Source organism: Pararge aegeria, chromosome 7, assembly GCF_905163445.1.
Source record: "Pararge aegeria chromosome 7, ilParAegt1.1, whole genome shotgun sequence".
In the NCBI taxonomy this organism is placed as follows: domain Eukaryota; kingdom Metazoa; phylum Arthropoda; class Insecta; order Lepidoptera; family Nymphalidae; genus Pararge; species Pararge aegeria.
In genome coordinates, this window is record NC_053186.1 from 12,540,537 (window position 1) to 12,564,460 (window position 23,924).

A 23,924-nucleotide genomic window follows, 5' to 3' on the forward strand; every position below is an offset into this window, starting at 1 on the left:
CACTTTTTACTACATTTCAGTTTCCATTAAACATGCAACTATGAGTACGGTAACTTTTACAACATAAAATGATTAAAGAAAAATTAATGAAAACAGAAAAATTGCAACCAATTATCGGTCTTTCTAGTTAAATTAAATTTAATTATTCATTACTTTTCTTTATATTACTAATTCATAGACAAGTGTCTTTGTTATCACTTACAATCTTGATACTTAGTTATCGTTTAAAAACAAGGCAGTGAAATAGTAGTTTCGATGCAGCTAACCAAATTACGCAAGTATCTTTCTCTATAGAGAAAGTGAATGGCTAGCAGAGCTAACATGTGCGTCAAGAGATAATTGTCTACCATATTCCCGCCCTATTCCTGAGATAACTCGAGAAATGGGTAGACATAATAGTTTCTTCGCGCGTCCCGTAAAGAGCAGTGAAGTGTTAATCGCCGCACGCAACACATCCTTCGCAGTCGCTGTAGGTGCATCGACAATATGTTTTATTTATTTATTTATACACTTTATTTGTACACCACAAATAGAAAAAAACAATGGACACAACTAGAAGAGACTTAAAAAGTCGGATACAATGGGCGGCCTTATCGCTTACAAGCGATCTCTTCCAGGCAAACTTAGGTTTAGGAAAACAATATAACAACTTATAAATTATTTTCTTTAATATTGTTTTTTGTAGTTTTCATTCTAATAACTTTAACAGGTAATAAACGCTATTGAAAAATCGTTGCTATAAGAAACACCCTGCAGCGACTGCGAAAGACGCGGTGCGTAGACAGTTCCAGCCAATCATTCTAGGTCGACGAACTGTTTTATCAGTTGTTTCAGAGCTGCATATTTTTTTAAGTTAACTTCACATATCAAATATTGCTTAGAGAACAAAGATACTTTAAATCGGATAAAATAATAGTGCTGCCGATTGTAAGGCGATAAAAATGACACAATGTACATAACGCGCGATCTTAGTTGACCGAACTGACATAATTCATATGTGGCAGCGCAGTATTGCTACTAGGGACCTTAAAAATGAACGTGGCATAACGCCGGAATTAGTTACGCAGTGTTTTGACGCTTTCTAATGTTGTCAGAGCGTGACAAAAAACTGAATAACTTTCTTCGACGTTAGACAACTTTTATACGAGGCTCTAAGAGTTTAATAACATTGTACATGCGCGAACATCAGGCCGGCCAAGTAATATCGTGCGAACCGTATACGTAACGATATAATGAGAGATTAGTAAACTTACGGGTGCGTGGTGGTTGCGCAGAGATACGGGCACGCCACTCGCCCCCACTGCGCTCAGCCGTAGCTTCACAAAATTGAACCGTATCACCGGGGAATACGGCCCATAACATAATAATAGCCCAGACATATTAAAGTACTAGTACAGACCTATTTTTATATAAATAACACAGGAATACGCCACTTCGTGAAGACGTGATACCGAATTTTATTTTAAAACTTCAGAACGGTTGTCAAACTTGTCAACTCCGCTGTGAAAGTGTTAAGTTTCTCCACTCTTCCACAGTTAGGACTTTAATGACCCTTTGTTTACTAAAGCATTAGTCTTTCAAATAAGGTATAGTAAGTAAGTGTACTACAAAGTAAAGTAAGTGCTACTTTACTTAAATTCAGTGATTTTTATTTCAGTTTTCCTACTAATTAAAAAAGTAAAATTTTCAATTATGCTATGAGCCGTAAAGTACGTAAACATGTAGGATTAATAACACATAAATTAACACAAATGACAATGATGTATTAGTCACAAAAATATGATAAACTAAGTTAGTAATTACTGAAACAAAACATTAAGTTTTAGTAACCCACCACCTCTATAAACGACTAATAATTATTATTTGTAAGAGATCTACTGTTCCCAAATCTAAACGGACATTTCTTTTACAGAAAAATTAAGTCGCCATTTTCCTCAGGGTAAAAAAAATAGTTAGGGGGCGTTCATAAAATACGTGAGACGTTAAGGGGGGGAGGGGGTCAAGTCAAATCTCATCTAATCTTACGTTGGAGAGAGGGTGGTCTCGGCAAATATCACGCAGTTTTTTTCCTAATTGAAACAGAAAAAAATTTTGTTCAATTGGTCTTTTTACAATAACAATCCAACGAGTTAACGTAAGAAAACCACATTTTGAAAATCTCACGTGAGATTGGGGATGGGGGAGGGGGTTGAATAAAATCTCACGACGTCTTACCAGGGGGGAGGGAGGGACAGAAAATTTAAAAAAACACCTCACGTAATTTTTTAGCACGCCCCCTTAGAGCATTCCTTTTTATTGCATAAAATTATAGAATAAATTAAACTGTAACCTTCTTTAACAAAGATTCAATTACCCGGGGTCATTCTGTAGCTAAGTTATAATTTGCTCTAGATATTTGAAAACTGTTACTTTCCCGGAGATATACACCAACTTTTTAATACTAGTGGATACAATACATAAATACTCTGGCTATGAAAAACCATTTTTCGCTTCTTAGGTCAAATTTTAACCTTAATTTACATCAAATAAATTTGCTAGAAACTTTAGTCTTAACAAACATACAACCCACAATATTAGCTTTTATGGTTTAAAAATATTAGACTGACTAGAAACGATAGGTTTAATTCTATAAGTTGTACAGTTTGATCGTGTTACTCAAGAAGTATAAGTCCGCATTAAGATATCCTGTATTTTAATAAATGTTTTTGCTTTTTTATATAAACATTATACCATTACAATCGATAACAGTGATTCTGAATGCGCTTACAGCGTCAAGAACTGTTCAAAACGTTCTGAGTAGAGTTAAACATCATACCATAAATAAATAAATATACTACGAATATACACACATCGCCACCTAGCCCCAAAGTAAGCGTAGCATGCGTTATGGGTACTAAAATGACTGATGAATATTTTTATGAATTAAATATACATAAATACTTAGAAAATACATATAAACACCAAGACACTGAAAAACACTTATGCTCATCACACAAACATTTTCCAGTTGTGGGAATCGAACCCACGGCCTTGGACTCAGAAAGCCCGGTCGCTTCCCACTGCGCCAGTCGGCCGTCATGCTATTATTTTGAATCTGGAGCGTCAACACATCTCTTCTAACAGCGTAGAGATGATTGCAATACTTTGAGATTGGTTAAAACGCTATGTACCCAATAGCGAAGGAGTTTTAACCAAACCAACCATACATTCTTTAACCGAAAGTGCTACAATATCAGCCGAATATATGTTACTTACTTACTAACATCATAAACACGAACATGTGTTTGTTTGTTTGTCCTTACAATACGCCCTAACTAAGCAATCCAACAATTGTATTTTTTGCCTAGAGTTAGATATAAGGGTGATAAAAGTAACATATGCTACTTTTTATCCCAGGAAAACGCGGACGAAGAACACAGGCACCAGCTAGTTACTAATATTGGCATATGGGCAAACTGGTTTATTTGTCCTTTCAATCACGCCGTAACTAATCAAAAAAATCAACATGATTTTTTGCATATAGTTAGTTGAAAGGACGGAGAGTAAAATATGTTACTTTTTATCCCAGGGAAACAAGCGGTTACCACGGGATTCGTAAAAAACCGTTAAACACGCGGACGTGTGTCTAAATGACTAATTACGATCCCGAAATTCACCAAGGATTAGAAGAAAATGCTTACATCTTTAGGCGCAACGAGCTGACTTTGAGGTCGCTCCCTACGCAAAGTCTCTGTCCCTTGTCGAACCAACGCTGGGGGATTCAGCAACATCGGCCTATCTTGTTTTTCTTGTTCTATTTCCCTCTGAAAGCAAATTAAGAAAATTATTAAATTATATAAGTTTTTATTTAAAAATTATCCTACTTAATATTATAAATGTCAATGTAAATTTGTTTGTTACGCTTTCACGCAAAAACTACTCAACCGATCCTCATGAAACTTTGGACACATTTTCTGGGATGTGTTAGAAGTAATATAGGATACTTTTTATCTCGACATTAAGCTCGGTTCCTTTGGGGGAGGGGATGAGTGTTTGACGATTTTACACATATTCCGACAAATTATACCCGATTTTAATAATATGTGTTTAATTTTGTCCAAACTGTGGTTGGAGATAGAGGACAGAACTCCTCAGCGGACAGCAGCAAACCCCTCATTTAAGGCTTAGCGATACTGAATACTTTAATTTTTTTTAGATCTGCAACTAAATTTAATGCCGCATCAAAAATCAAAATCAAACGCAGACGAAGTCGTGGGCAACAGCTAGTAAATTATAATATTCACTATCTTAAATTGGTTACACTACAATACAATACAAAACTAATATTAATAGTTTTTTATAACATGATTTGTTGAATGAATTTGTTGTGAAGTTGCCAGTTGCCACATATAACCAAAGAGGATATAAACAATACCATGTTACCAATTGTATAAAGCCGTTATAAATGCGGACATCAGCTAGTGGTACTTAGCCCGCAAGTAAGGTTATTTGTAAACATATATGTATGAACACTTCATAAGTGTCTGTTATAGGCCTACGTGTATAAAGAATTTATGAATTTGAATTTGAATTTACCGGTGATCCGAGAGTGGCCAGTTACCTTGGACAATGAATTAGTTTGGCGATTCAAAGGGGCAATGTTGCCTGAATCTTAAATAGTGCGGTGGTTTTGAACACATTTTAGATTTTACTAAGTTTTATTTTACGACCTTACAATTACGATACGAACACCTTTGCATTGGTTTTGACGACCTCCCTAGCACAATGGTGAGTGCTGTGAATTTAAGTAGAGGGTCCCGGATCCGACTCCCGGCTGGGACAATTTAGGAATTTATTATATCTGAATTTTCTTTGGCCGTGGCTAGTGACCACCCTACCGACAAAACGTGCCGCTAATCGATTTAATGCTCCAGTTCGATTTCTTGTAGAATGCGATTAGGGGGTATGACTACCATACTCCCTAACAGGTTAGCCTGCTACCATCTTAGACTGCATCATCACTTAGCACCAGAGATTGCTTGATTGAGATTGTCAAGGGCTAACCTGTAGTGGAATAAAAAATAATAAAAAACAGGTTTTTTTTGTTTATGAATAAAGTTATATTTGAGGGTACACATACCTGATGTGTTGCGATAGTGTAGGACTCCCTCCGTTGTGGTATTGTGAGATTCGAGAGTGTGGGCGGGACGGGCGCGGTTGGACTGAGGGCGGGATTTGACGCGTACACCCCTCTCCGTACCATAGTCCGGCCCGCTAACACTCTTGCAGCGGTTGAAGGGGGGTTTCCTACAACATTAGAAGCTTATTTATTTAAAACTAGCTGTAGCACGCTCAGGTTGCCTTCAAAAGATCACTTTTATTGTTAAGGCCGCCTTTGCACCCTAGCACTAATTACATGTGTTTTTCCTATTGTGTTGTGTTGCAATAAAGTTTTTCACTGTTTTCTATTCTTACTTCTGTACCTATCGTAGATGTCTTTTGACCTTGATTTTATATTGATTGATTGACCTTGATTTTGACGGCCGACTGGCGCAGTGGGCAGCGACCCTGCTTTCTGAGTCCAAGGCCGTGGGTTCGATTCCCACAACTGGAAAATGTTTGTGTGATGAACATAAGTGTTTTTCAGTGTCTGGGTGTTTATATGTATATTATAAGTATTTATGTATATTATTCATAAAAATATTCATCAGTCATCTTAGTACCCATAACACAAGCTATGCTTACTTTGGGGCTAGATGGCGATGTGTGTATTGTCGTAGTATATTTATTTATTTATTTAATATATCTGTTTCTCTATACATTATAGAAATATCATCTTTGTACTCACCAGGTATCCTATTAAGTTCCTTATGTGAGCTGTACTGTCTGAGTTTTGATGTTGGCAGCCCGGTTTTCCTCGGGAGAGCTGCGGGCGGTGGCATAGCACTGTATAACCCTGAAATTATATCACAAGACACTGTAATAAAAATATATAGTCACAAATTCTATTTATATGAAGTTTTTTTTTAATATCATTAGTTAGCTAAGTTAGCTCTTGCCAGCCTATCACCTGATGATAAGTGATGATTAAGTCTAGGATGTTTAATAAAATGCAGAATGTTCATGTCAGAAATGCTAAACAGCTCAGCACCTCTTTAAGTGATAACTAGCCGCGGCCGAAAGGAACCAAACCATACCAGAGAAAATTCCGAAATTATAAATGCCCAATCTACCCCGGTCGGACATAGAACCCGCGACCTTCCTCTGCATCATCACTTACAGAGCTTATCAGATTGCAGCCAACGGCCAAAATTCAATATATTTTATCATGCGACACATTTTCTTTAGATTGTAATTAAATTGACGGACAAAGCAGATGGACCACCTGATGGTTAGTGGAGAACCATTGCCTGTAAACAGTGCTAAGCTTCGCGTGCCACCCCGCACTTCATACATGCACAAAAGCACTGCCTACCCTTAAATTTACATATAACTTGTATGAGAGGAGGATTTTTGCCGTTTTATGCAATTTTCGTGCTGTATGCATAACCTGGTAAGAAACCCAGTGGACGCCACTGCGCCCCGTGCCCATCAACCCAGGTATAAGTGTTAAGCCTCATATTTTTCTTTTTTAATTTATTTTACGGCCTTGGAGTCAAGTCCGGCGACCACGCCCTTCAGACCGGAACATCATCATCATCATCATCATCACATCAACCGATAGACGTCCACTGCTGGACATAGGTCTTTTGTAGGGAGTTCCAAGTTCCACGATTCTGAGCCGCTTGGATCCAACGGCTACCTGCGACGCGCTTAATGTCGTCTGTCCACCTCGTTGGGGGTGACCGGAACATAGCATTGCAACAAAACTGCTTAGGGGCAGAAATAAGCTCAGTCACAAAAACCTCTACTACGACTAAAGATTCTCGTACTGTCAAGAAAAACTTGCTTCTTCCCGTATCATTATCAGCATCCGCGGATAAACCTATAGGATAATACTATCCTACAGTATGTCTATCGTCCTTTCACCAACAAACACAAAATTAAAATACATACATTTTTAATAAAATAAATCCATTAATTTCTTACCGTTCGTAGGCGAAACTCTATTCACAGAGGGCCTTTGCATTTGTGTGGGGGTGGACAGTTTCCTCTCTGGATAATTCTTTGTAGCCAATATATCCCTTTTAGCCGCAGTCTTTTTAACCAAGGTTGCACTATTAATGACTGTTGTGTTCAGGTCGTATGTTTTCACCATATTATCAGCAGAACTCTGCACTCTGGTCACCGTGTAGGATTTGTCGTCGACCATATCATAAATTGGTGATATAGTGCTATGGATGTCCAAGAATTCATTCTTTACACCCTTTTTGGTAGACATTAGTGGTGTCGATGCTACTTGAGTGCCTGTCGAATAATAGAAGATTGGTAAACGAGACGGAAAACACCGCCACGCTCGTGCGTACAAATATCCTACTAATGTTATTAATGCGAAAGTTTGTAAGGATAGATGGATGGATAGATGGATGGATGGATGGATGGATGGATAGATGGATGGATGGATGGATGGGTGGATAGGTAGATGGATGGTTGGATGGATGGATGGATGGATGGATGGATGGATGGATGGATGGATGGATGGATGGATGGATGGATGGATGGTTAGATGGAACCACGAACCTCTAACTTTTCAGAGTTATGTGCGTTTTTTATTTTAGCGATTAAAATATGACACGCTGAAAAGGTGAGGAAATCTGCAATTCTGGGAAATCTCCATATCGTTCTCAAAGGCGTGTGAAGTCTACCAATCCGCACCTAGTTAGCATGGTGGACTCCGGCCTAAACGTTACGACTATGAATTCTAAAAATACAAGAGATTGATAGTTTGAGTAAGCAATACTTACGAGGATCTACGGTGTCAGGTACACTTTCAGGCGGACTGCTCGAGCTAAAGGTGCCTGTATCGGTGCCTGTACTTTCACTAGAGCCAACCATTGCTCGTTCTTGAAGACCCCAATCCTAATAATAAGTATTTATGTATATTATTCATAAAAATATTCATCAGTGATCTTAGTACACAAGCTAAGTTACTCTAGGGCTAGATGGAGATGTGTGTTAAGTCGAACATCCGAGCAAATACTTCTTTATTGTCAGACATTTGTCTTAAATGAAAAGATTCGCACATCAATCATCAATCATATTAAATAAAATGTGTGACAAAAGAATTGGTACAGTAAAGCTGTAAACTAAAGGCAGCGCTTGTTTTTAGCTTGCCTTTGATGAAGATAAAGTAACTCAGAAGTTAAAAGATACAAAAAAAATAAGATAAACTCACCTATGAAAGACATCACAAAAAAAAACAAATTCAGATTAAAAATGCTTTAAGGTTGGGTAAATATTCATTGCTTACCTCTTGATTCCTTTCGCTAGAATCAATAAGATTCAAAGTGGCGGAATTTATATCGATGATGTTAGTATCATCTGTTTTAACGTATACAACAGTTGCGTCCATTGCATTGGCTTTCGGTGTGGTTGGGGATGCTTTTTTGAAGGTCGCGTTTCTTTTCGGCGTTTCCCTCACATGGTCCTCTGGCCTCTCATAACTGTTAATCGCTCTTCGCCTGGACAGCAGTTCTGAGGCATTTTCTATGCTCTGTTTTGGCACTGTTATCGTCTGATTTGGAAGCTGTATCGTCTTTACTGGGGACGTATCGACTGGGTTCACTAGAGACGACGGTTTTTCTGGTTCGCTCGGCAATGCTTTCCTCGCCATTGACAACTTCTGCCGTGCCTGTATAATCTCATTTAGTTCTTGTTTGTCTAGGGTCACATTCAAACTGTTCTTGCCTTGATCGACCGGATGGGTTCTGGGGATGCCCATGTCTTTGTAGAAGGTATCATCGCTTTGAAAAGTTCTGTTTAGGTTTTCTTTCTCTGCATCATTGTCTCGCCTGAATTTATTGTTAGAGTAGTGTAAGGTTATCGTTTCACTCATCTCTCCGTTGGTCTTGTTTAGAGATTTCGGGGAGTTTTTAAGTTGCGGTACACCCAAATTGATATCGGAGTTTTCATTTAGAATTTTAACTGTATCGATTTGACAAGCCTCTTCCCTCGCTTTTGTGTAACTTTCGGAATTTTTAATCGATTCCCGTTTAGAGAAACTATTATATAAATGACATCTCGGTCTGGCCGATAGAAGTATTTCGGATTGTTCTAGATGAGTGAATGTTGCCGAGCTAAATATATTTGTATCGGTCGTATCAGTTCTAGCTTTGGAAGTGTTTGAAACAACGTAGGAGGAGTTAACTGAATTGACTAAACTGGGTGGTAAGGAGTCCATGAAGCTGTCGTTGTCGGGATATGTGGTTTGCGAGAGAAAACTCGTGCTCATATCCTTTTCGTCCAAGATGCTGAGTGTCATACTCGTCATCATTGGATCTATACTATCTCGCCCTGACATTGGTAGCCCTGAAATTTTTTAATAAACCATGTTCATTACTACTATCTCCAAGGCCTTCACAATATATATCTAGTTAACTTTCCTTAAAATTAAATACCTGAATCTCTCAGCGATTTTCTACTGTCCATGGACTCGACATTGAAGTTTCCAGAGTTTTCCATTAACATCGACGATACGAGGCTTGGAGGTGACATGCGCATGAGGGATTCCCCGCTTTGGTACATGTGCATGCTACCACTTTCGGGCATGATGTGCATGATGCCTCTGCAAAGAAAAAAAAATGGTAAAAACTGCCCGACCCAATAATAAGAGTTTTATTTATTGTAGCTGTATAAAATAAATATAAATAAATATACTACGAAAATACACATATCGCCATCTAGCCTCAATTTAAGCGTAGCTTGTGTTATAGGTACTAAGATGACTGATGAATATTATTTATAAATAATATACATAAATACTTAGAATATACATATAAACAGCCAGCCCCTGAAAAACATTCATGCTCATCACACAAACATTTTCCAGTAGTGGGAATCGAACCCATGGCCTTGGACTCAGAAAGCAGGGTCGCTGCAAACTGAGCCAACCGGCCGTCGTATAATAAATATAACTGTTACTATTGGGTTACAAAAGCTTTATCGATCTTTTATAGCTTGAAATCGGGCTACAGCTCATATAGTAGCACTGTAACAATTGCAAGGAGTACGTCTTAACAGTGCCACCCAGTGCCCAACAACCTGAGGTGTAGGTGTTAAGCCTCCTCCTGTAATTACAACGGCAACCAAGTCCTTCAGACCGGAATACAGCCATAAAGCTGTAGTGTGGTGACATAATAAAGTATTTCCTCAAAAAGCTCTGCTGCAAGTTATTTTAAGTAACTACATACCATAATGTAAGTTACCATACTAATGTACCTACCATAACGAACATCTATATAACAAATTGTAAATCAATAAATTTAAAACAATAACGATTATGACATACTTCCGGTCAATTATTCGTAATGGCTTGATATAAAAAGCCGTGAAAGCGCGAACCTCAAAGAAACGAAACTACCATCGTTAGCGTAGGAACGACATTAACTACTTTCAATTGCAGTTTCGGCTACCATCATATCGTACGTATGTTTATGAACTCACAAACATACGATTTTTAACAGCGCGGAATTATTGTTCAATATTATAACACGAATGAATTCTGGCTTACTTATTTAGTTATCTATCTGAAAATGAATTTATTTATCTATCTGAACTGAATTTCCACCGATTTCTGCCAGACTTTTCCGTGGTTAAAAGTAGCCTAGACTTATTTTAAAGCCTTAATAGTTTCTCTTGAAGTCCTCTATCTACCTGAGAGAGTGAAAATCGGCTCAGCCTTTCCCGAGATAAAAATGACATGACATGTTAAAAGCCGCGTTGCCGATGTGTCAATTTATGCCTCGCGAATGAATTCAAACACATAGAAGGAGTTTATTATTCGGTGCATCTTGGTAAACTACAAGAAAAGTCTGAGAACACGACAGCAGCTGTAGAAGGTACCCCGATGGTAGAAGTCCAGCTAACTCTCGATAAACTGAAGTCATACAGCAGTTCATATTTTTGCTCGCACGCACTCAAAGTTCGGGCCTGGTGTAAAGGCATGAGGGCATTAGTCTACCGACGCTTTCGGAATGCGAGACCAAAATTTTTTCTCAGTTTTACTTGTTTTTATATATATGTATAGTATTTTAAGACTGTTATATTTTATTAAGTGGAATTGTTTTATCGTTTGAATTTTTGTATAGTATTTTATTTAGTTTTGGGCTTTATGTTGCCTGAAGCAAATAATAAAATAATAAAATATAATAATATTTATGACTTACTTGTTGAATGTGTTGTGTATATTGTGCGCCGGTTGTGATAGGTCGATGTTAATTGCTTTGAAGGGCACGTGCTCGGATGAGTTTTCTCCATCGACATCTTCAAGCTGAAAATGCACAAGTTTTTATTATTCTTCTTTTTCTTCTTCTTCATTTTCTTCCTTATCTTCTATAACATGTCTTCTTCAAATATGAAGACTGACTTAATGTTTTGGTCTCGGCATATTCAGTACCGTGTGGTGACGGCAGATCAGAATACAGTTGCCACCACCGTCCTCTTCATGCGCGGGTGTCGCATCCGCAGGAGAGGACTAAGGGACCATCACGGAGAACGACAGCAGCATACTCTGTGCTACTACTACCATTTACTGCAGTCAACGACCCGTCTTCCCGGCACGATGATTATGGGCTAACCCTTCCGTTGGGAGCGACCTTTAGCAGTGAACTGTTATAGGCTATTGATGGTATTTAATATAACAGCCCGCCTGTCTGCCTTCAAACCTTCCTTGAAAAGTTTACTTGCTTTAACCGTTGATTCTTAAGATACAGACGATAACAACAAAAAAATGGAACCCTTATTGGAGCACTAATGATTGTCTGTCCGTCTATCAGACTTGCGACAACACAGCGAGAAAGCGTTTTTTTTAATTTGGTCAATTACAGAGTTGAGGGAATTAATGAACGGATACATCATGATCATCATCACTTCAACCGATTGCCGTCCACTGGTGGACATAAGTCTTTTAGGAACTCAGTAGGGAGTTCCAAATTCCACGATCCTGGGCCGCTTTTTTCCAGCGCCTCGTTTGACTTGTCTGTCCACTTTCTTATGGGACGACCAAACCAACGCCAACGTCCATCGGTTTTCCGAGCTTTATGCCCTGCTCATTCGCAATTTAACTTTGCGACTAGTTAAGCAATTTTGGTAACTCTTGTTCTTAAGACTACGGATGCATAGCATACAATTACGAATTCAGATTTTAGGGGGTTAACTTTGGAGGTTAGGTTGCAGTGTTTACGAAAATATAACACGAATATGCCAAGACTCTAAACGTTATGAACCATAATTTAAAACATAACGATTATAGTCCTTGATTTAAAGTTATGACTGAAAATCTAAAAATCGGATCGGAAAAATGTTTAATTGTGAATAAGTAAATTATTTCTATTAATAATTATAGTATTAAATTATAAAAAAATTGCTTATATATAAGGCGGAACAATAGTTGTATCACGCCACCCGGCGCGTTACCGCGTAACGTATTTATTTCAATCAAATCGTAGTATTTTCCTTTTCTTGTAAGTTTTCGCAATAAATGAACGTGACAGCTGCGTAATTCTATTACGCTAAATTTTTCAAATCAAGCTTAGTTGTAATTATAGATAATACAGGGTGTCCCACTGCTATGCCTAATAAACGGCTAGTACCGTAAATATATTAAGTAGGTGGAACATTAACTGCAAGAAGGCATTTTAATATAAAAAGAAATTATTTTGCATACACATTTTTTTATAAGTGCTTTTTTGAACCGGGGCTCGAACCTTCTAAAGAATAGGCTATACCATATATTAAACTCATGAGTTTAGTGGATTGTGTGGCTACCAACTATGTTTATTTTTTTTAAATCGTAGTTTTTTACTGCTTGCTATTAGACCACTGTTATCAAGCTAATATTCTTGTTTTTCTCGTTATTTGAAGCTGTATGTAATACAGCAGTAATAACAATGCTTATTCTTAAAAAGCTGAATCGATTTTGACGAGCCTTTCAGGTCTGCAAATGTACTAGTTATCTAATTTTTTTATGCGGGAAAGAACAAACCACTTCAGCTGTTCCTATTACCTGCCTGTTACGTTATAATATTTAATCGCATTAAAACCAATAAGTAAGTCTATAAACAAACTCTAGCGTCCTCCTAACTTAAATAGAATGCTAGAAACCTAAATAATTTTCGTATCAAGACACCGGACCAAACAATCAACCAAAAAATCTTCATCTCACGTAATTCGCCTTGCACAAAAATTGAAAGTGATTCGGTCACGGCATCTACCAATTTCATAAGAGCCAAAGTAATGGCGACGTAACAAAATGACAATTGTATGATAAAAGAATTACTACACGACAGCCAAAACAATTTCCTTTCCCGGTTTAAAAACGATCATATAATATACGCAGGGCCAGTACAGGCAGGAGACGAAAATTATATCCCCTGACAAGGAATATATATATATTTTTTTTTTTTAATAAATATACTACGACAATACACACATCGCCACCTAGCCCCAAAGTAAGCGTAGCTTGTGTTATGGGTACTAAGATGACTGATGAATATTTTTATGAATTATATATACATAAATACATAGAAAATACATATAAACACCCAGACACTGAAAAACACTTAATGCTCATCACACACACATTTTCCAGTTGTGGGAATCGAACCCACGGCCTTGGACTCAGAAAGCAGGGTCGCTGCCCACTGCGCCAGTCGGCCGTCAATTAACGTGTCCACCTGCTAAAGCACGGGATCATGGGATAGAAGTTTACCGCCGTTTATTATTACACATTATATTAATTGGATTATATTTCTACATGTGCGCCAATGCTTTGAGAGGATGCTTAATAAAGTTGTAGGGAGGATATACATTTTTATCCTTTCCCCGGCGAGAAAACTGTCCCTGACCATGCTAGCCGTGCAGGGGCATTTTCTTGTTTAATTTCGTCAAGATATGGGTTCAGCTCTTACAGCTTGCACTGAGGCTACTTCATAAAACCTTCTATTTGATTTGAGTGATTTTCCGGAATAAAAATTATCATTGGTCCATTCACGGGAAGTAGAGCTATATATCTGGTCAATTTTAGATTTCATTCAAGATACTGATCTTGACCGAGCAGTGGTTGACCCGAACATATTATGTAACAATCTTACACGCACACTTTTACATTAGCATTAGATAACAATTTATTGATAATAATAATAATAATAAAGCCTTTATTTCCAACTTTAAGTCAATAACAATTTTTAGTCGTACATAGTAATTCATACATTTATTCATTGTAATTTTTGTCAGTTTGTGTATGTCAAAATTTTACAATCATTTGCTATCTTAATTATTTTTGTTATTTTTCTTTGTTATTTATAAAATCGTTGTATGTCAATGTTAGGTATTTAATGTCAATGTTAGGTATTCTACGTCAATTGGAATGCCCATTTTTGGGCATATTGATATTAAATACATAAATAAATAATAAAAGTTTAGATTTTTTTTCATTCCTCTACGAGTTAACATGACTGCAATCTCACCTAGTGATGATGCGGATAAGGATGGTGGCGGGCTAACATGTTTGCACCCCAATCGCCGGATCATCCCACCAGATCTGACCAGAGGTAATTCGGAAATTATAAATTCCAAATAACCTCGAGCGGAGATCGAACCCGGGACCTAAACTTTTAAGACCACAGCGCTCACCACTGTGCCAGGGAGGTCGTCGAAATCTACTAATATCACACAGTATATGCAAGCATATAAACAATAAATCATATATATTTGACGGCTGACTGGCGCAGTGGGCAGCGACCCTGCTTTCTGAGTCCTAGGCCGTGGGTTCGATTCCCACAACTGGAAAATGTTTGTGTCATGAACATGATTGTTTTTCAGTGTCTGGGTATTTATCTGTATATTATAAGTATATATATGTATTATATTCATAAAAATATTCAACAGCTATCTTAGTACCCATAACATAAGCTACGCTTACTTTGGGGCTAGGGGCCATCCATAAAGTACGTCACACGTTAATGGGGAGGGAGGGTATCACCGAAGTGTGACATCTTGTGACAAGGGGCATGGGGGGTCAATACTTTTGTGACGTCACATGTTAAAATTTAAAATACTAAAACGCAAAGTTTGGATGTGAATTAAAAATTTTGATTTTATTACATTATTATTTAATAAAAATAAGTAAAAAATGAAAATAGCTGTTTTCTCTCGATTATTTTTAAATACATACATAAATTTAAAAAATGTGTGACGTCACATCAGGAGGGGGGGGTTATAAAAATGTGACAACCTGTAGCAAGGACGGGGGGAGGGGTTCAAAAGTCCTAAAATTCGTGTGACGTACTTTATGGATGGCCCCCTAGATGGTGATGTGTGTATTGTCGTAGTATATTTATTATTATTTATTATATTGTCCCCTGTTTGCAATAAAAGTAGTTTACTTTCCGAATGACTCATATCATTTATATAAATTATCTGTGTGACAGCAAACAGCCACAATCCGGCAATAAAGTCCACAGTCTACCCGGCGTCTATGCTGTCATAAGATAATAAAATTATCTTGATAGTAATCAAACGTAGGTCATGAATGTTTACTCTTTGCCAATGAAACTGAGATGTTTAGCAACCTATCTAGAGTTTCTTTTATAAACGTACCTACAAGATTTTCAATCCACTAACCGGCCCACCAGAATCAGGATTTAGGCCGTAGCTCACTATACTAGCCAAGTGCTGATTGGTGGACATCACATTCTTTTGGAACATTACGTAACTCTCAGACATCTAGGTTAAAGCATGTGATATTTAATTGCCAATACGCACATAGCTAAGAAAAGTAAGAGTTGCGTGCCGGGATTCAAACTCAGCACTCTTCGGAAGCCGAACGACTAACCACTTGGCTATCACCTGTCATACATTATGTTGATATATCTCATTGTGACAATAATTGCCTTTAAGATTGAATAAGTAAGCAAATAAAGTATATATACTTACTGATAAAGTATATACTTACAGAATAGCTAATCATTAATATTGTATACTAGCTCACCCAGCCCGCTTCGCCGGGCTAGATTTTGCATTATTTTATTTAAACAATAAACTTACATCATTAAATTTTTAATTTAAGTCTCATAATATATTAAATCATTTATTTCTCTCCGTATTCATTCTCTTCTATTCTCTTCTCGAGCGGGTGAAGATATTACACCCGTGCACACCCAACAATAGAATATCATCATAGTAAATAAAAGCTGTATTTGAAAGTTCAAAAATAGGAGTGCTCCGATCGTCACCAAACTTTACAGGATTACTCGCCAGGTCAATCCGGAGATTCCCTGAAAGTTTCATTAAAATCGGTCCAGCCGTTTCGGAGCCTATACGGAACATACACTCACACACTTTCTCTTTTATATATATATATAGATTATTAAATCTATGAAGTTCTTGACAATGTAAAAAAGATATAGTTTAATAATTTAAATATTAAATTTTGCAAATGATACTTAGGTAACACTTTATTATAGGAATTAGTGAATATAGGATCTGATGAATTTAAAACTTGTTGCATACTCTCCATACATATCTATGCTAGTATTGTATATTCGATAGTGTCTATTTTATTTTTGCTTCTTTATTTCTTCTTACATATGGTTGGATTAATCATAGAACCGATCTTGATGATATTAGGCACAAAGATAGCTAGCGTTCCGGAGATCGACATTCAATACGTTTTTCCCCGAAAGCACAACTCGTTCGTGGGATTTGGAACAATAAAAATTTTTTACTCATGCATATGCAACATTAACGAAGTTGTGCATAGAAAACCACGGTTTTCACGGAATTTTAACAAAAACCGGATAAAAACGCACACGAAGTCGCGGACAACTGCTAGGTTGAGATGCCAGTTTGTGTCAGTGTGAATGACAGTGTGTGGCCAACTTTCACCTTTAAAAAAAATAAGGTGGCAGTTTGCTAGTTTTCCTGACAGTTGTCCAACGGTCAGGAAAACTAACAATACATAAGAAGAGGGTATATCGATCGAATAGGTTTCCAAAGAAAGAAGATATTTCCGAATGAATAATACCTATGAATCATATCGAGTTGTTGATATATTTTTGTGATGAACACTTGCTATTACGGCACAGTCTACATGGCGTCTATCATGAGATATTATTATCTTGTTAGGTAAGCTAACGTATGACATCAAATGCTTTATCATCATTTACGTCCCACATCTGAGCACTGACATCCTCTTCAACAGTACAGAGGATGTAAGACCTGTATGCATAATTCACTCCTATGCTACCGATGGCTTAGGGTGCTTTTTAAAGTACGGCAGTATACGAAGGTAAATTTCTCACCCCAGGCTTATATCTACTGTCAATTTTCTTGAAAGAAAAATCCAACCTAACAAATAGTATAAATGAGAAAGTGTGTCTGTTTGTTTGTCCTTTCCGCACGCCCTTAACTAAGCAAACCATCGACTTGATTTTTGGCATAGTATTAGTTAATAGGACGGGTAACAGGCTAGTTTTTATCCCAGCAAAACAAACGGTTTCCAAGGGATATTTGCGGACAAAGCAAAAGCTCTACTAGTTGTTTCCTGCGCCCGTTAATAATGTTTTGCCGAACCCAGGACCTTGTGATCTGAGTCGAACATGCCGACCACTAGACAAACGAGGCAGTTCATTAAATGTTTACCGAATGTTTACTCTTGGCAATGACACGCGAAGGTGTATAATGTTTAGCGTCGTATTTTCATACAAATAAACTATGACGCAATTCTAAAGCATCTTGACGCGGAAACTTGAATACTATGATTTGTCGTAAGATTTATATAATAAGATACACTTTTTTACATGTAATACTAGCTTTGCTTTCGGCAAGCATCTATATATTGAAGAATAATTCTCTTAGCCGGATTGACTGGGATGTTATTTTGGATGCCCCGGATGTAAATGATAAAATTTCAATCTTTAATTCTCTTCTTATTGATCTATTTGATGTGCATGCGCCTCTTCGGCCAATTAAACTTAAACATCTTCCAGCTCCTTGGCTTACTGTAGAAATAAGGGGTTTGATGGCGAAGCGAAATGCTGCTAAGTCGAAATTTAAAATCAATCCATCACCTGAAAATTTACAAAAATATAAAAAGGCACGTAACCTTTGCAACAAGACTTGTCGCGATGCTCAGCGTAACTTTATACATACTTCTTTGGATAGCAAGGATTCAGCCAAGATATGGAAATTTCTTGACGCTATGGGCATTGGACGACAGCGTAAATTATCCGTATCTGGTTTCAATATTGATACTGATGCCCTTAACAAACATTTATCCACAGTAACAATATTAGATGACGTAACCAGAGCTCGGACCCTGAATAAAATTTCTTTGCAGCCTAAACCTAACCATGCAGTATTCAATTTTGACGCTGTCACTGCTGATGATGTCAAAAAGCATATTATGGCTATCCAATCTGATGCCATTGGTAGTGATGGTGTTAGTCGCAAAATGATTATGCTAGCTCTTGCTTATGTTTTACCTGTACTTTGCCATATCTTCAATAGTTCTCTCTTCTCTTACTCTTTTCCTAATGTGTGGCGGCTGGCACATGTCATACCTATTTCGAAAATTAACCAACCTTCATCTTTTTCTCATTATAGGCCTATCTCTATTTTACCTTTCCTGTCAAAAGTCCTGGAGCGCATTGTTCATGGGCAACTATCTCTATTTCTTAGGAAAAATAACATTTTAAGTCCCTATCAATCTGGATTTCGTCCTGGACACAGTACTACTACAGCCCTTGTTAAAATTTGCGATGATATTAGATGCGGTATGGATGAACAAAAAGTAACAGTCTTAGCATTACTCGATTTCTCTAATGCTTTCAATACAGTAGATTTTGAAATTCTTCTGGCTATTCTTGATTCCATAAATATATCCTGTAATGATTTAAATTGGTTTCGTTCATACCTCTATGACCGTAAACAGTGTGTACGTATTGATAGTAAGTGTTCTTCTTGGTGCAGTCTCAGTGCTGGTGTCCCACAAGGTGGTGTTCTTTCTCCTCTACTTTTTTCCATTTTTATAAACTCATTGACAGATTTGCTTTCGCTGTCTTTCCATCTCTATGCTGATGACTTGCAGATTTATACGTCAACCTCTGTTGATGACATATCGGGGGCTATCACTCGTTTGAATTCGGACCTGAACTTAATTAGTTCATGGAGTAAATCGAGTGGGTTGTCTATAAATGCTAGTAAATCCCAGGTCATCTTAATCGGCAGCCGGCAGCAAATCTCTAAAGTTAGCTTCTCGTCTCTTCCTTCTGTAGTCTTTGATGGCGCTATACTTGAGTTCAGCAGTTCTGTTAAAAACTTGGGTATTATCATGGATAATACGCTCTCGTGGGGTCCTCAAATATCCGAGCTTAGTCGCAAGATCTACGCTGTAATTGGTAGGCTTAAAAGGTGGAAATACTTTTTACCTATTCGTACCAAAATTTGTCTGGCCCACTCTCTTTTACTTCCTATAGTGGACTACGCAGACACGTGTTATTCTGATATACCCCAGTACCTTCTTAATAAACTTGAGCGGCTCCAAAATCTAATCATAAGATTTATCTTTGGGCTTAAGAAATTTGACCAAATTACTCATTACCGTCAGCAACTCAAGTGGGTAACTGTTAATGATAGGCGAAATATCCATATTCTTACTTTACTTTATTCTCTTCTATATAGTCCTATCTCTCCGCTTTACCTTAAAGAGCGTTTTTCCTTCTCCCAGCATCTTGTCAGTCTCCGGTCAGCGAATGACAACAAGCTTGAGATTCCCTTATCTCGCTCTCAGCGCTATAACGAGTCATTCACTGTTAAAGCTGTAACACTGTGGAACTCGCTCCCCTGGGAAATACGTCATTCCGAAACCATTCACCTGTTTAAACATCGCTTAAAGAATTATTACTTATCTATGTAATTGAGTAGTATGTAAGTTTATAATAGCATAAATATATATCACATATATCTATCATAGTATATATAAATTTATGTTGGTATTTGTGTAGTTAATATGTAAATGTAGTTGTATATGTTAATATGTATGTTCATGTAAGTTTATATTACATTTCTTTTTTTTTTTTTGTTTTTTTTGTAACTTACTTTATGCACCATCCATTTTCCACTCTTTTATCGGCTTCGTACGCTCAGGTTGCCTTTAAAAGATCACTTTTAGTGATAAGGCCGCCTTTGCACCCTAGCACTAAGTACTATTACTGTTTTCCTTGTATTTTCCTTTTTTTGTTGTGTTGCAATAAAGTTTTTCTATTCTATTCTATTCTATTCTAGGGATACAATTCACAAAAAATGAAACGAGCGTCCGAGTTAGCGAATTACCGTCGTAGGATCTTAAATAGCCGCAGAACCTAAGAACTTTCAATAAGAACTAATTATCAGAATTTCTTACTCACTCTTTAAAAAGATGATATGAAATTTGGAAGTTTTTTTAAATTTCTACGCGACATCTTCCATATAAAAAAGTAAATTGCTTGACGGCACGGTTTTGTCGGTAGGGATTATAAATTTCCAAATTAGAACCGGAGTGTCCACTTAAATCAATCGTTTAAAAAAGCCCTGAGGGATGTACATAGTACAATGTGCGAGTTAATATAGTAAGTAATCAGACGTTTTATGGGCAAAATTTAATTGTGTAGATGTTGTTATCGTAGGCAACTTTCTAGTTGAGAAAAAATATTATTTTATCCTTCGCCCCAGCGTTTATGGGTTGATATTGACTCTAGAGGTAAGAACATCTCACTGAGTAGACCAAAACATGCTATATCACTTCCAATAGAAAGTTCATGGGAAATACTTTTTAAAGGCTTTATTCTATAGTTATTTTTAGCATTAGCGTTGTGTGTGGCTTTCATAAACATTTCTATGAAAACGCAATCATTTGCGATGCGCATTAATGACGCATGGTATACGAATTAATTGGTATTGCTTTTAAGGTAAATTCTCTTCAGGTTTCTATATGTTTTGAAGTCAGAGTTGACGCAATTACAGATGAAACCTACTAACAATAAATTGATTTTACTTATTAATTATAGTAAGTAGACAAAGAAAAAACAAAAATATTGTTAAGGAAATAGACATCTTTTTATAGAACCGTCTACCAGTGAATAAAAGTGAGAGAAATCGAAAGAGAAAAAGAAATGATAGGGTATACATAACTATTATCGCCACCTCACATGATAATAAGTGGGGTGGATGTGCCGATACCCGACCTCGATAGTTTTACGCAAAATTAAAACAAACATATCGAAAGTAGAATAATAATAAGAGTTTTTTAGAGAGTAAAAAGATCTTAAAAAAACATAAGTATAATATATTGTACGTAGAATTGCCAATTTGACGTCACATAATGCATTCCGGGCTTAGTTCTTACTTTAGTGCCATACAAAATTGAGCTCGATTTCTATACTACCAGGAAATCATATTAATAAAAGAGGTACGTTTACAATCGTCGTAACCGTTCTTATTTGCTTTTTATATACATAAGTTGCATATAAACCTGATCGAATTGACTACGTGACATCATTCCAAGCACATTCGGATGTATTGGCTTTATTTATTTGCACATATATATAAACATTCATCTTAATATAGAAATAACGTTAAATTGCGTCTGTTTTCAACATGTTTCCATCATTGACATAAACTTGAGTTGTTTATCGGTGGCGTAGTTGTGACTAAAGACTAGAATTCGAATAGCAATAGGTGCATTGAAACGAATTCTAAGTTCCTTCAGGGTTGATATGACAAATATCGACTGTTATTGTAAATCTAGTTTTAAATACAATCTTTTGTGAAGTAAATAAAAAAAAAATCACATTTCAAACCAACTAAAAAATAATACATATTATAAAAAAAACATTTGACGATTGGATATTTCTTGAATTAATCACGTTTGCGAGTGATACGGCACGAGCGCGATCACAGTTCGCTCATCGACTGTAGCAATAGTTATAGAATAAAAATGTAAATATGAATATTTTGTATATGTGATAAGAGACTCTGCACCGGAAAATGCAGCAATAGAAGAGACATCAAACGAGTAGCAGGGAGCCGCTGTGCGCAAGAAGTACAGCAACGTGATATTTGAAACTCTCTACGAAAGACAGCAGATATTCAGTATATATTTATATATATATATTCTCCATATTCAGCAGTGGACGTCCAGTTGTTTATATATTGATGATGAGTATTAATAGTTATCATTTAGTATATTGAACCTTTATTTGACCTATACCACAATAAAATCATCTTACTCACATCCTAGGGTAGCTGGAAGAGATCTCTTATATAGATAAGCTACACTTCATGTGTTGTATGTTCACAATCACAATTTATAGTACATAAATAATAAACAAATAATAAAAATAAAAAAATAGATGATTATCATTTTTTACATAACACCAAGAAAGACGTACTTCTTTAATTTGTAGTTAGAAAACATGATATAGACATGTATAAATTAAAGGACTTCATACTTTTTGGTGACAGTAGAAAAGAGTTCTGGCCGCAGAAGTATATTGTGTCTTAAACACACGTCAATGGTTTGGGAAGAACATAAGATTATTAAATTGCCCTAATCGTTGCCAACCTTCATAAATTGATGGTAGGGCATGAGCACGCAAAGATAAAGAAGGTAGTTCATTTAATCTGCTCAGATCATACGAATTTTACCTATATTACACTGAATTATAAGACGAGAAAAGTTACCGTGAATAAATCGACTATTACTTACTTCATAGGAGTGCACTTCAAAACTGGATAGGCAAATATAAGTAGCATAGTATTGCATATACTATGCTACTCATATTTGCCTATCGCAACACAAGTAGGTATCCTATATCATTTTACGCAACGCTACACTGAGAATAATATTTCACGTAGGAATTGATATCTGTCCCTTTGCGGCTGTAACTTATTACGTGGACATATAATAAGAAATGCTATTTAAAACCGATACATCCTTTTTTAGATCCAGTGATATTAAGCAAATTATTAAGAACGCTGAAGATACTTTATGGACTGAATTTCACAGAAACTTCTACATAATGCAAGAATAAGTACTCTTTGTTGACAAAGCTGTAATTCTCTTTTCCTATATAAGAGAAGATCTCCCGCATGTGCCCAGAATAGGTACAAAATTGTTGAGTTAACCAAAGAAGCTAATTATAGGATGCCGATGGAGAAGTGAGGTAAGGACAGTCTAAAGGCCTATGCTTAGAACTTCAAGTAAAGCCATTATACTTTGTAGAACGAATTGAAGTCTGCTGCTAAAATGTCTTTAAACATTATTACTAAAATACTTGAGACGAGTTTTCCGTCGAGAGAGTGACTGCAAGTGATGGACCGACTTAATAAAATCAGCTATGGGCGGCATGCGTATACGAGGTTACCTGCCAGCAAGAAGTTTTAAGGTGACTAACGAAACAGCGTCACTTACGAACATTGACACGAGAATGAAACGTCTGGGAAAAGGGGAAACTGAAAGAATTCCCATTGTTTAATCCGAAAATTAAAAAATAGTGTTCATCACGTGTTGTTTTTTGTGAATCACTAAAAAACGACTTATCAAGACCACAGAATCCTAAACTCAGTGAATTCACCCTATGTATTGATGGTTATATGGCCTTAAATATCATTTCAAAGTCATCAAATATGCATTGTTATGCCAAATAAAGCTCAATACGAAAAGTGCTTGAAAAGTAGATAAGAAATGAATCAGAAAAACAATTAATCAATAAATTTAAAAAAGCACGTAAAGAAGAACTTGTCGCGTA

At 36.7% G+C, this 23,924-nt stretch overlaps 1 protein-coding gene across 1 annotated transcript in view; it reads right to left on the reverse strand.

Annotated features, from left to right (window-relative positions):
- LOC120624893 overlaps nt 1-23,924 on the reverse strand; it is a 45,170-nt gene that overhangs the window by 7,943 nt on the left and 13,303 nt on the right. Inside the window, exons 4-11 of the mRNA XM_039891660.1 lie at nt 11,304-11,407; nt 9,537-9,703; nt 8,390-9,447; nt 7,884-7,998; nt 7,069-7,386; nt 5,828-5,935; nt 5,120-5,286; nt 3,681-3,803 (exon numbers count right to left, since the gene is read on the reverse strand). Coding sequence (XP_039747594.1) covers nt 3,681-3,803; nt 5,120-5,286; nt 5,828-5,935; nt 7,069-7,386; nt 7,884-7,998; nt 8,390-9,447; nt 9,537-9,703; nt 11,304-11,407 — 2,160 coding nt within the window. The remainder of the gene's footprint in view (nt 1-3,680; nt 3,804-5,119; nt 5,287-5,827; nt 5,936-7,068; nt 7,387-7,883; nt 7,999-8,389; nt 9,448-9,536; nt 9,704-11,303; nt 11,408-23,924) is intronic.